This window comes from Dendropsophus ebraccatus, chromosome 2, assembly GCF_027789765.1.
Source record: "Dendropsophus ebraccatus isolate aDenEbr1 chromosome 2, aDenEbr1.pat, whole genome shotgun sequence".
In the NCBI taxonomy this organism is placed as follows: domain Eukaryota; kingdom Metazoa; phylum Chordata; class Amphibia; order Anura; family Hylidae; genus Dendropsophus; species Dendropsophus ebraccatus.
Window position 1 is genome coordinate 106,298,323 of NC_091455.1, and position 14,409 is coordinate 106,312,731.

Consider the following 14,409-nt stretch of genomic DNA (forward strand, 5'->3'; position numbering starts at 1 on the left):
GCCACGGTTGCCCTCTAAAAATGCCCTTAGAGGGCACATTAAATTGCATTACTGGACTGTGTACTTGCATCTTCCATAGATCACAATGAGTGACTTGCAGCAGTTTTTCAGTGACTGTGAGATGAAAAAGCAACTTGACATTGACCACTTCATGCGGCAGAGATTTTAGCCACAAGTTATAAAATAACCATTGCAATGTAAAGCAATTAAGTGGATAGTTTCTTTTCAACACAAAACCGCAGAGTATTTGCTCTCTAAAAGGCAAAGCTTTGTACTAAAGAGATTTAAACCACTGAGATTACTTTGCTCTTGTAATGTGACTACAAGTGTTTTTTCTTACATGAAAGACAAAACTATTTTCCGGATTCTGCATACTCGACATTTTCAGTCTGTTAAGCTCTGTTCACATTGTGTTTTAGGGTGGGTTCACATGTTTTAGATCGCAGCGGATTTCACGCTTTTCATCATTTTATCAAAATCTGCTGAGATACCTAGTACTGTCATTTTGAATAGGTTTACATACAAGTATGTACAGCGCCATGCCCGTTAATGCACCTCCCTGATGGCAGGACAGCGCAATGATTGGCTGCGCGGGAGTTCAGGGAGCTGGGAGCTACAGAAGTGGACCAGGGAGCGGACGGGTAAAGTATTCACTGGGCAACGGTGGGTTAAGGGAGATGGTGCTTTAAATACTCCCAGCGGAATGAAAATTCTGTTGCAAGTATGTAAACCTATACAAAACAATAGTGACGGAAATTACAGCAGATTTCGCTGCAGAACTAGCAGGGTGAAATCCGCTGCGATCCGATACGTGTACACCCATCCTTAACAAGATGTTGGGCATATGTGCTGGGTAAGCTCACAACACATACGCCAATGTATTCATAGTGTCACATTCAATCAATGGTGCCAAAATAGCTTCCTATTACCTCATTAGGCCAACATGCTTTGTTTAATGTTTAATATTAGTACATTTCGGGCTCACATTTTTTAGGCATCCCTGTGAAAGATTTATACTACCATGACTCTCATTCTGTTTGACAGTCCAATAATCCAGTATGAGACTATTTTCCCACAACTTCATTTTTTAGGCAAAATAACATCCATCGTTTGATAATGATGGCTGTAAATAATGATCCTGATCATTATGGATTGCCGTCATTCTGAAATAACGACCATTATTTTAAAAACAATGACTGTTATTTTGTATAAAACAACATTGTGGGAACATAGGCTATCTCATACTCCATCATCTCCAAAGCCCCAATGGTGCATCAAAGGCATGCTATTGTGTTTATATACCTATATCTAAAATCAGATTTTAAGTGCTATTTAATCACTTGATAATATTCTGCTTTACACACTTCAATGACAGCATGTCCTATATAGTCTACAAGATGCAATTTGCAAGTGTGTGCGTCTGCCAATACCAGATCCTCATGTGTAATTGTGTCTGCCTTTCAGATTGACTTCATAGTGGTTACTAATTTTATTAACTTTAATCTTGCTCTGGGTGACTTCCAGTAAAGACAGCACTGCATTTGTGTCAGCTCTGACTGGGAATATAGTACTAAGCAATTAGTAAATGGTTATTGTTTTAGAATAGATTCCATTTTTATAGCCAAACATCATCTGTTAGCACAATTACATTCCATTAACTGAGCATTTTAAATGTATTTCTGGTTCTTTAAGAAAACACACAGACGCACACTACTGGGTGTCTTTCAAGGCAAACAGTCCTGTTATTAGAACTCATATTTGCTCAAAGCAGAGATTCAGAGATGAGAAAGCTATAATTAGCATTCGCTATGCCTAAGCATACTTCCCAAAATCTCTTAAGCTTAAGAAGACCTTGCCTCCGCACTACAGGGACAGTGTTGGTATTTCGGATTGACTTACTGATTTCTGTAGCTATTATAGTAATATTGTGCCACAACAATGACTCCCGATCCAGAAGTTTGGAAGTAAAAATGGAGCCATTTCCAGAGTCGATGTTGAATATCCTATCCATGTCTGTATGGCGATCCACAGAATACCTGCAAGCAAAGTCCAGCCATTAAATGTTGTCCTTTATTCATCACAGTGCCCAGACTGTCAGCTCAAAGTGTTAATAGCATTAATACAATATATTGAATTAAAAATGACATTTAAAAAATTGCTGCTATTTCCAAACAGCAGCAAAAAAAAAAAGCAGCATACAATTTCTTAAAAGCCTCCAATGTCACTACATTGTTAAGAGCACCGTTATACTATCAGGAAATATCTAACACTATAAATGTCAAAACATTTGAAATAAAATCTCAGCTTCCTAACAACAAGCACTTGAATAATCCCTTCTCTGACGGAAGCTTAAATCACTGGGTTTTCTATATCTAGCGCACACTGTCCTGAGATGTTCCAGCATGTCACTGTCAAAGGATTTTCTTAAACAAATCGCAGGTATATTTGTGATGTTCACTTGTGTGTTGTCAACTCTAGACTGAGAAGTAACAGTATAGGCTGTTACAATGTCTGTATAATCCATTTGTTTTGTCATAAGACAGGCAACAATATAATAATACAGTAATTAGTAATAATAATAATATTGACACATGGCCTACAAAACGAATGCTATATTTCTTATCTTGTTTTTATTTTATCATCAAAACAACTGATACCTGATATCAAATCATATGTACATCACAGGTGGTAATCCGTTGCTTGGGACCCACTATATAAGCCTGAGCAGATAGGTGCTAGATAAGAGCACCTCCCATATGATCCACACATCCGTGATTTGAAGTCTGCAATTGTGGATCCACATTACAGTCTCACACATAGAAAATGAAGAAAATGCCTTTATTAAGATCTTGAATAGTTTGGAGGAAAGGGTCTCTGGGTTCTAGCAGTAATACTCCTCACTGTGCTGCATGGCCAGCCCTTTGTTTGATCAGCTACATGCGCTGTGCATAAAGCCCAGTGAGGCTTAGTTGTCATAGGACACAAGGATCGATAGGCTTCTTTACACTACTAACAGCCCAAATAAAGGCAATGGTGACTCATTTAGATCAATAAAAGCATTGATGAGTCGTTGACTATGAACAGATCAGAAGGAAGGTGCAATTTTATCATTTTAACATTGGTGGTAAAATCTGAGCAATCTCGCCCACTGCAGCTATATGTAGATCAATATGACTCCAACACTAATGGTGAGTTTGACACTATTTGCTGACATGTATGGCCAATGGGAAACATCTTTTATCAGACCTCTCCAGCACAAACAGTTTGAGGATCGGATCCTTTCCTTTTGAATGAGAAATAAAGGATCAGATCATTGCACAGTTGGGTAGACGTTCTTGACTGTTCACCATTTACCACCACATGGGGCAATTTCCATAACTGGTGCGATGAATTCAAATATTGCATCTTCAGTCAACTACTAACAAAACAGAACTACCGGTACACAAAGTGAAAACTAAATTCTTTAACTATAACATAATTAGCATAAACATTCATATTCATATTTAACCATTGCCATTTGCTATGTACATAGGCTATCATATTGTACAGCACTGAATTGCTATGCATATAGTTTTACTAATCTGTTCTAGATATCAGGCGTCCTATCAATGAGAAAGTTTGGTAACAATGGGTATAGAATTAGGAAGCACATATGAGAGTAATGAGATAGTACCACTAGAATACATTAATAATAGGGAGCAAAGGATTAAAGTGGTTAGAGTAACAGTGCCCTTCACAGAAGTGCGTTTACATGTAAGAAGCTAGAATTTTTTTAATGTTTTTTCTTTTAAGGTTTTATTGTATTATAAGCTTCTAAAATGGCTGCATGTCACACAAACACTTCAACAAGAATACATTATCGAAGAAGAAAGAATGAGTGTTCTGTGATGATAGTATGTAACATATGAAGAGCAGCTCTTCTGCCATGAATTGTATATTATAAAGCTGGAAATTATTCATTCTGCCAATAATTATCAATATTATATTATTTCATGGATGGGAGATGGCGTTACACAGTGCCATCAAAGGCGAATACCACCCACCAAAGGGAAATTATTTGGTTAAAGGTATTACAGGTCCCCTTAATCCTTTGTGTTCATGAATACGTCATTAAAAAGGGTCTTCCAACTCATGAACTGATGACATATAGCTAAGATAACTTTATGATTGGTGAGGGGTCAGATCCTGAGAGTGAACAGGCCACAATGTTGGTTTAGTGCTGCATCACAGCGAAGCATTATGTAAGTGAATAGAGCCAACTACGGCTACTTTAAAAGCCGTAGCCGAGTGGCCAGAAACGCCAATGTCCAAGGAAAACTGGATCAGGATTGGTGGAATCTATATATCCTGGTTATCTATCTACCTGGCTTATACATTATATCTAGGGGAGGCGCTGTCAAAAACATTTTTAAACTGTCAACCTGAATGTGGCAGAAGCTTGTGCGTTTAGCCATTCCATGCTTCAAGCAAAGAAGAAAACCCTGAAACCTGCATGAAAATGTGGCAGACGCTTGTGCGCTGGGCCATTCCATGCTTCCAGCAAAGAAGCAAACCCTGAAACCTAAAATCAGCTCTCCAATTAAAAGCATTTGTCCCTTGCACATATATAGTGAGAATAGATTGTGAATAGAGATGAGCGAACCCGAACGTTCGGTATTTGATTAGCTGTGGCTGCTGAACTTGGATAAAGCTCTAAGGTTGTCTGGAAAACATGGATACAGCCAATGACTATATCCATGTTTTCCACATAGCCTTAGGGCTTTATCCAAGTTCAGCAGCCACCGCTAATCAAATGCCGAAAGTTCAGGTTCGGATCGATTTGAGCATACTCGAGGTTCGCTTATCTCTAATTGTGAAGGACAATGAGTGCACACTTTATCTGTATGGTGATGCAGCTGGTGTGCTGCTGCTGTACACAGCTCAACATGGTGTTAGGAGGAGGTTAATGACTGGAAAGAGATGCTACTTATAAGACTATAGTAATCATTCGTAACAGTTTGGTGATTTTGCAGATTTTATTTTACTGCTCCCAACTGGGTGATTTGTCACCAGTGCCATCCAACAGGATAAATTCAATGCTGGATGGTGTGCCGTGTTTTCTGTCTCATGGTTTGTTGTGTTAAATGTTGAATCTAATACAAGGCAGGCGCCTGACGCAACCTGATTAAAAAGAATGAATGGAAATTGGTTTCTACAGTTATTTGACTGCACCTGACATCCAAAACACGGGCTAGCTTTTATGCATTAAGCAAGATTCAAGTCACATGGGTGTTCAGCTTTTCTGTATCAGAACCCTGGCTGTAATGAGCTGAGAAGAAAAACAATTTCATTTCGAATGAAATGTGTTGCCATTTCCAGAATGCCTGCTATGTAATAAAGCTTGGTATAGTACACATGTAACATTTAGGCAACTCGCAGTAACAGCATAGTATAATGTGAAAGCAAAGTGACCGGGAGGGCCGCAGGGATGAATTATTTCTAATTACCAGAAGGCAAGAATGAAGATTTTATTTCCTATAGGGAAACAGGCCCTAGAATAATTTCCTAAAGGTTTGTGCTCTGTAAAACGGGCGCGTCATCCTGATAAACACTGCTGACTTACAACATGGTCAAGGTCAAGAAGGACTAAAGCAAGGTATTACACCGAGGTAGCACACAAATACCATCTAGGGCTACAGCACAAAGTGAATCACAGTGATATTATGTATGAGAGGAATAACATCAATCTTGTGATAGGTCACATATCTCTTAAAACATCAGACTACAATGAAGGATGGCAACACCAGGTTAACCTGTTGGAATAGAGTTCTGCTGTGGATCTCTTCTTATGTTTTCAATTGACCGTGCAGGAAGAATGCAAATGTGACATTTCTCTTCACAGAACAAGTGGATGACTGCTGCCGGCAGCACGAGCGCTTTACAAAATGGGATAAGCAAAGCTGCTTTGTACATTCTACTAACTTCTATATTGCCCTGCAGTCATTGCACATGTAAATGTTGTAGTTGGTTTGTATAGGACCTTAAGGCATTTTTCAGTTTTATGTTAATAAAGCTTAAAGAGATGATGTGACAAAAAAAAGTAGTCTATAGTGATGCATTATATTAAATAAAAACATATTTTAAATGTACAAGCATTTCTTAAAATGTATCATTTAAAAGATATGGACATACTAATTCCCCATTTGCTGCTTTGTTTGATATCCTGTTGCCCTTGGTACACGTCTGCCAGGCTTCCACTGGGCTGGGTCACTCATGCTCAGTGGAATCCCAGTCACATGATCTGTCCCTTAAAGGGGTACTGCAGTGAAAAGCTTTTTTCCCAGTAATTGATACACATTACAAAGTTATATAACTTTGTAATATGCTTTAATCACCTATCTTTCCTTTCCCCCTTAACCCCCCCACCAGTAAGTGAAGTAAACTGATTCTTACCTAATGACTTTTGACCCCAGGCTGCTCTTTGGTAGCCATTTTGTGACAATGACATCATCAAGAGGGAGGCGGGTCTAAGCCCTGTTAAGCCAGCCTCCCTTTGTCAGATGACTCAGTTTGCTCAGCTCTGATTGGCTAAACATGATGTAAGCCATGTTACAGTTTTACAGAGTCAGTTAGACATCACAGGAGACAAAGTGCATCATGGGAAAGCCCAAACCAAGAAGTAAAGAAAAAATGAAGTCACCAACTGGAGCTTCAGGGACCTGCAAACAGCAAGAATTCAAACAGAGACAGACTCAGGAGGGATGGTAGGTGTAAAAACTATGTTTATGATTGATTGATTGATTGATTGATTGATTGTTTTTTTTTTTCATCAGCGCCGGAGTACTCCTTTAAGCACAGAAATTGGTTCTCATGTCACATGCAGCAAGAGGGATTGTAAAGTGCCTGCCCTGTTGCATGGCAACCGCAGGGTCACAGTTCAGAGAGTAAACGAGGAAGTGAATTGATTCATTGGGAAGAAAGATGGCACAGTGATGTAAGTTACTTTGCTAAAAACGCCACATTTGTCCTCCTTTACATTTATAAAGGTTTTATGGCATGGTACTGCCCTCTATGTCTCAACTATTATTCCAGGTATTTCTATTTTTGTCTATCAGGGCATGCTTGTGGTTTTACTGTTACAATAGCTGGAGTGGTAGCAGAAAAATATTGCTCTACTGCCACATAAATGGAGCCTATAATTCAAAGTAAAAATTGCTGAAATAATAAGAGAAGAGATCTCTAGAAAAGAGCATAAATGGTAAATGGTTTACTTGCAATATTTACATAGGGGCAGATGTATTGCCCTAAGGCTGCCTGCAAAACATGGATAAAGCCATAGGCTGTATCCATGTTTTCCAGGCCTCCCTAGGGCTGCATCCAACCTTTTCAGCCACAAACACGAGGTTCGCTCATCTCTAGAATCAATATGTCTTTTAGTAAGATTGTCCACAGCAATCAGCCCAGTTTTAGGCTATGTTCACACTACGTCAAAAATATTAAAAAGGCGTCTGATTTTCATATTTAAAATAACGTCCGTTTTTGCCGAGATTTAACTGACTGCAATACCATTGCATTGGAGTCAATGGGAAGACGGACGTCCAATGCACACAATGCATTGCAAAACGAATGTTTTTGCCGTGGACGTCAAAATAATGGACATGCACATTATGTTCGGACGTCTTTTGCAAACAGCGGACGTTTTTTTATTTGTAGTTCACACAGTTTTCCTTTTGTCACTGTTCTGTCTCCGTTTTTGCTATTAAATTCAATGGACTTTTCAATTAGGCTCCATCCAACGGCCGATTAGTAACCAAACTAGAATAATGTGCAAACACCCGTCAGTGCACTAAGGGGAGGTCAGGCAGCTAAATAACTGTTATTTTAGACTCAAAATGACGGACGTCATTTTAAACGGAGATGCAAAGACGTTGTGTGAACATAGCCTTACTCTTCCTGCAGCAATATGAGGTATACAGAAAATACACTCTACAAACACACACACCGTATATGCTGCGTATTTACTGCTGCAATATGCAGCAGATACGCAGCCGATTAGATCTATATAACTGACAACAGCATCAAATCTGCAGCAGATCTGCTGCGTATCTGCTGCGTATACGCTGTGTGTGTTTGTACCCTAAAGCTACCTTCAGAGACACAGGCAACAGGAACATGGTCAATGACTAGCTTATGTGGGATATACAATTACTAGGTTAGATTTCACCCAATTTTCTCTCTGTAACTACTTAAAATGAAATGCAATCTTGCAGTCACATGTTGGCCTGCGCTGTTCGCATGGTTCAGAGCCTAAAGAAAGAATGTAAAATTATAGCACTTCTTAAAATCCCATTTGCATGAATGACACATAAAGCTAAAGTGTTAAACCATAACATCCTTTGATAATTCTGGTCTCATCATCTACAAGGCTTTTAATAATATAACATTTTGCAGCTTTGATCATTACAGGGAAATAGATGTGCATTTCTCTTACTTCACAGTGCTTCTAGCAGCATCCGGATCCTGGGCTGTAACCGCTCCGATAATAGTGTTAATTTTTGCATCTTCTTTCACTTCAAGTACATAGGCTGACTTGCTAAATACTGGAGGTTCATCCACATCCTCCACTATGATTTTTATAGTAGCCACATCCTTGAAGGGTCCTAAGTAGTGAAATCTCGGGTCATCATATGTATTGGCAGCTTCGACCTTTAAATTGTACATTCGCGTTTTCTCAAAGTCCATTGGCTGTCAAAACAAAAATAAATAAAAACAATTAAATAAAAAGCAAAAAAAAAAAAATAGAAACATGTTTTTCAATAATACAATTTTCTAAATAATGACTTTAGTATATACATATTAGGGGACATTAGATGGCGGAGATGCCATTTTATGGCACAGATAGGCCCTATATGAGTAAATATATTCACAAACTTTGGCTTTTATCATGCCCTTCTGTGCCATTTGAGACAGAGGGGCGGGGAGGGGGAGTAACGGGGGTTGCAGCCACATACCGGGGGGGGGGGGGGGGGATTGGGACGGCCTCTGCTTGCACAGCATTTAACATTTTTCTACAGGAAAAATGTCAATGAAACCTATGTCAGCTAAGAGCTAGCGTATGTTTCACTTTGTGCGCATGAAGGGAATCCAGTGCACATACGATTTATGTAGAGGCATTCCACCTCTACATAAATCCTGCAAGCCTCTGTGCCGATGGAACATTTTTAAGCCCAGCAGAAAAAAAAAAACAGTCCCCCTTAGTGTTATAGCATTTCTAGCTTTCTATCTGTATATCTTACTATACACCACATACTATTTACACCATAACAAATGATACCTATTATTATATATTGTATTTTTCAAATACATATATATATATATATATATATATATATATATATATATATATTGACACCACTGCCTTAAAAGCATCTGAGACACAATTGCATGTTTTTCAATATTGTGAAATTGTGGTATTGGCAACTCTCTTACCATTGAATTTGCATTATCTCTGATTCAATATTTAAAAAGGAATGAACAATATACAATTTGAAGAAGCTTATTGAAAGCAATAGCTATTGTCTGAGAATAAAACACAAACTTTTACTCGAGAACATTTCTATTGATTAGGTTTTACAGGGCATAGCATGGTAGTTGTGCACATTGAGATTTATTTCTTGTTGCTAAAAGCGCGCCAGCATATTCTGCAATGTTAAAGCTATGTTCCCAATTTTGGAACATATCGGCCAAAGGCTGTCTCATTATATAGATTGCCGCAAATAACGATTATCATTATTTGCCGCCGTCTATATAATGAGATGGCCGCCTTTGCCCAATATGTTCCTGAGTGTGAACATAGCCATACACAGATTTGCCATTCAGACAAGTCCCTGTCCCCAATGCTGATGCTCACAATAGTCTCATATTACAAATTTTGATAGTGGAAAAGTACATCCTTTCAGCTTACAAGCATGTAACTTACCTACTACTTTTTTCCAGTATACACTTAGGCTATGTTCACACAACGTCAAAAATAGAGAAAAGGCGTCAGATTTTGAAATTTAAAATAACGTCTGTTATTGTCGCTATTTAACTGGCTGCTATGACAATGCATTGAAGTCAATGGAAAGACAGACATCCGATGCAATGTATTGAATAACGGACGTTTTTACAGCGGACGTCAAAATAATGAACATGATCATTATTTTTGGACGTCTTTTGCAAACAGTGGACGTTTTTTTTTTTCCTTGTTCATACACAATTTTTTATGTGTCACCATTCTTTCTCTTTTTTTACTATTAAATTCAATGGACTTTTCAATTAAGACACACTCAATGGGCAATGAGTTACCGCAAACTAGAATAATGTACCAACAGCCGTTATTGCAAGGGAAGGCCAGACAGCTAAATGGCGTCCGTTATTTTAGCCTCAAAATGACGAACGTCATTTTAAACTGAGCTGAAAAAATGTTGTGTGAACGTAGCCTCCGACAGCATCTAATTTTAGGTCGGTTTATTGTGACCACTTTTTTATTAGGATAGCATACACAAACTGGTGCCGCTAAGATGAGTCTGTAACCTAATGATAGATTTGGCCTACATATGTGTGGTCAAAATAGGTAGGATGTTCCTAATCTCTCCAGGCTCCAATGGAACCAGACATTCCGGTCAGAAAATGAGGACATAAGCAGCTGGATACAGGCTGCCTTCCATCACCGCCACTTTTCTCACAGGCTCATAATCATCCACTTAATGTTAAGTGGATTGTAATCAGAGGTCTTGCTGATTTTCAGACAATACAGAAGTATCAGGCTAACAGGAAAAGACTGATGTTATCAGATAATATTAAAGTCTGAACTGTATGTTATATAGGGCGCTAATACTACAGCCCCCTCCCCCATACATTAAAATATATTACAGAAATCGAATTCATATTTTGTGTTAAAAATGGCACAGGGTTCTGATGCTGCTTTTCCTTTTAAGGCAATGTTCCCACGATGTCTTTTTTTTATGTTCATATTTCTGGACAGGTGTCATTTTGAGCTGAAAAAATATGTCTGTATAATGCTAATTACGGCTATAATTTGCACAATATGGGCCAGTTCACACTGAGCAAGATCGTCGGAAATCTCCGCCGCGGAATCCCTGTGCTGATGTAAGTGAATGGAGAGGGGGCACTTGTCCACTCCCTCTCCTCTCCGCTCCAAGAACTAACATGTTCATTCTTAGAGCGGAGAGGAGAGGAAGCGGATGAGTGCACGCTCTTCCATTTGCTTAAAGCAGGACACTGAGCGCGGCGGGATTCCGCCGTGTTTCCTAAGTGTGAACTGGCCTATGCCTGTATTTTCAGCTCAAATTGACTTCTGTCCAAAAAATGTAAAATGGCCAAAAAAAAAAGTTGTGTGAACATAACCTAAAGGTGACAGCAGTATGATGATGCAGTTTGCTATACACTAGAACCAGTTTTAGGAATATTTACTAAAAATGTCTATATACACACTGTTCAAAAAAATAATAAAGGAAGCACTAAAAGACCACATCCTCGATCTCAATGAAGGAAATATTTCAGTTACAAATCTTTATTGATTACATAGTGGAATGCGTTGAGAACAATAAAACATAAAAATGATCAATATAAATGAAAATGAATATCCCATGGAGGTCTGGATTTGGAATGATACTGAAAATCAAAGTGGAAAATCAAATTACAGGCTGATGCAACTTCATTGGAAATGCCTTCCTACAACGTCTGTGCATACTCCTGATGAGGCGGCGGATGTTCTCCTTAGGGCTTTCCTCCCAGACCTGGATTAAAGCATTAGTAAACTCCCTCATGAACTCTTTTTCTGGCAGTTTGAGCAGAACCACAGATATTAGTGGCCAGCTTGAGGTCATATGCAGGACTCTGCCAGAGCTCCTCCTGTTCCTCCTTGCGGAGGTAGTGGTCCTGCTGCTGGGTTTTGCCCTCCTAGGGTCCCCTCCATGTCTCTTGGTGTACTGACCTGTCTCCTGGTATCTGCTCCATGCTCTACACACTGTGCTGAATGACACAGCTAACCTTATTGCCACAGCTCACATTGATGTGCCATCCTGGAAGAGCTGCACTAACTGAGCAAACTGAGCAACTGAGCTACATAGTGTTGTTTAAGTGTTCCCTTTCTTTTTAGAGCAGTGTGTTATTCAAGATCTTTATCTGTAAGACTATTACAGGTAGGGGGCAGATAGGTTGTCTATGTCACCTAAATCAGTAATCTTAATTCCTGAGACCAGTGACCAGTTCTTGGGGCCAAGTATTATGGTAATGGCGCACATGTAGACATAGCCTTAGAATTCCCTATGTTCTTCTTACTTTCAAGGTATAGCACTTTAAAATGTGTGGAACCTAACTGTACTCAGCAAATCTGCTGTGTAGCCAAATCTATAAGCAAATTGTCTAGATGATAAAAAGAATTAGATTGTTTAATTAAGTGTTAGTTATATCTCAAGCACCTGCTTAATTGGCTGCTCTGGAGGACTGAAATTTAGGGGACAGTGATTTCTCATAGAAACTAATCAAGCCACAATGCAGTTATAGGGTGCTTTAATGTAATATGGTGGAGAATTAGCGATGATAAAATACCTCCTCTGCTCCCACTGTAGTATATTTGCAGAGTATATTTGCCATGCAAGGGCAGGAGATCTTAAAATAAAAATAATTACTGGAGATGATGTGAGTAAAAGCGTACAGTGTCTCTCTCTTTACTTTAACACACGGCAACCACACGGCAATAAAAATCAGCAGAGCGCAAGACATTAATTCCTAGCATGTATCACGCAACATACTTAACATGATTTAAACATGTTTCTAACCTGCCAGATCTCTCCATTCCCCGAAGGAATTCTCTTTGGAATTAGTGGTCCCATGGAGGACCCAGACAATCATATCCTGAAAGTGCTATATGTAATTAAATGTATTGTGCTTTCCTCTAGACTGCCTGGTGTTTTGTATTTGTTTCATGCAAATGAGGTAGTTTGAAGGGTATTAGTATAAAGCACCTGTTCTCTGTTTGCATGTACCAGCGGGAGTGCAGACTTGTTTTTTTCTACCAATATTTTCATAGTGTGACACTCTAGGAATATTTCATGCACTGCCTCAACATTAACTAGATTAAATGTAATGTAAACTATTGTGATTTCTAAGCATGTATAACAAAGTATAAAACATAAATGGGTCAATTGTTAGGATATATTTACAGACAATAGAAATGCTGTGGATTTTCTGCGGCAGAAAATCTGCTGAATTTATGCACCAAATTGTGCTGATTTTAGTGTAAATTTTCCACTGCAAACCTAAGTGCAGATAATAAACATTAAAGGGGTTGTCCAGGATGAAACACTTAATCCACATCCACAGGCTCCCCTGCTGAGCACCTGTTTGGTGACCCCACTACTGTGAGAATGGAGCTGAAAGCATAGGGAGGCACCCACCCAGCTCACTGAGAATCACTGTAGTGGGGGCACAAATAGCTGATCAGCAGTAGAGCTGGGTAGCAGAACCCAGACAATGAACTATTATAGCCTATCCTGTGGATAGGCTATTGTTTTATTCTGAAAAACACAAACAACGTGAGGACTTCATTACTTTGCCAAAGAAATCCGCGCATACGGTACAGCACATGCTGTGGATTTAAAACTTTTTTTAAGCAGAGCTTTTGTTTTTTTTTAAAGCTCATTCTGTGATACTGTACAGTAGTCTGTTAAGAAATCTGGTTGAATATCGACAATAAAGCTGACAAGTCTGAGGCTGGGTTCACACTACGTATATTTCAGTCAGTATTGTGGTCCTCATAGTGCAACCAAAACCAGGAGTGGATTAAAAACACAGAAAGGCTCTGTCCACACAATGTTGAAATTGAGTGGATGGCCGCCATATAATGGCAAATATTTGCTGTTATATTAAAACAACGGCTGTTATATTGAAATAATGGCAGTTATTTACTGTTATATGGCGGCCATCCACTCAATTTCACCATTGTATGGACAGAGCCTTTCTGTGTTTTTATTCCACTCCTGGTTATGGTTGCAATATGAGGACCACAATACTGACTGAAATATACGTAGTGTGAACCCAGCTAAAGGTGGAAGAGTAAACAGTACACAGATAGAAAGAACACCCAAGGGTAAAACTAACTTGAACATGTAGTCTGTGTCAAAGCATGATAAGAATGATAGCTGTGCCAAAGCTTGGTGGGAATGATAGCTGTGCCAAAGCTTGGTGGGAATGATAGCTGTGTCAAAGCATGATGGGAATGAAAGCTGTGTCAAAGCATGATGGGAATGATAGCTGTGTAAAAGCTTGGTGGGAACGGTATCTGTGTCAAAGCTTGGTGGGAATGATATTCTACCTGACGTAAACCTGATAGGAGGAGAGTAAATAAGACAAAGGGAATTTAGT

The 14,409-nt window shown here is 39.0% G+C and overlaps 1 protein-coding gene across 1 annotated transcript in view; it reads right to left on the minus strand.

Annotated features, from left to right (window-relative positions):
* Positions 1-14,409, minus strand: part of LOC138783435 (cadherin-6-like) — a 265,406-nt gene that overhangs the window by 28,599 nt on the left and 222,398 nt on the right. The window contains exons 7-8 of the mRNA XM_069958138.1: positions 8,471-8,724; positions 1,900-2,036 (exon numbers count right to left, since the gene is read on the minus strand). Coding sequence (XP_069814239.1) covers positions 1,900-2,036; positions 8,471-8,724 — 391 coding nt within the window. The remainder of the gene's footprint in view (positions 1-1,899; positions 2,037-8,470; positions 8,725-14,409) is intronic.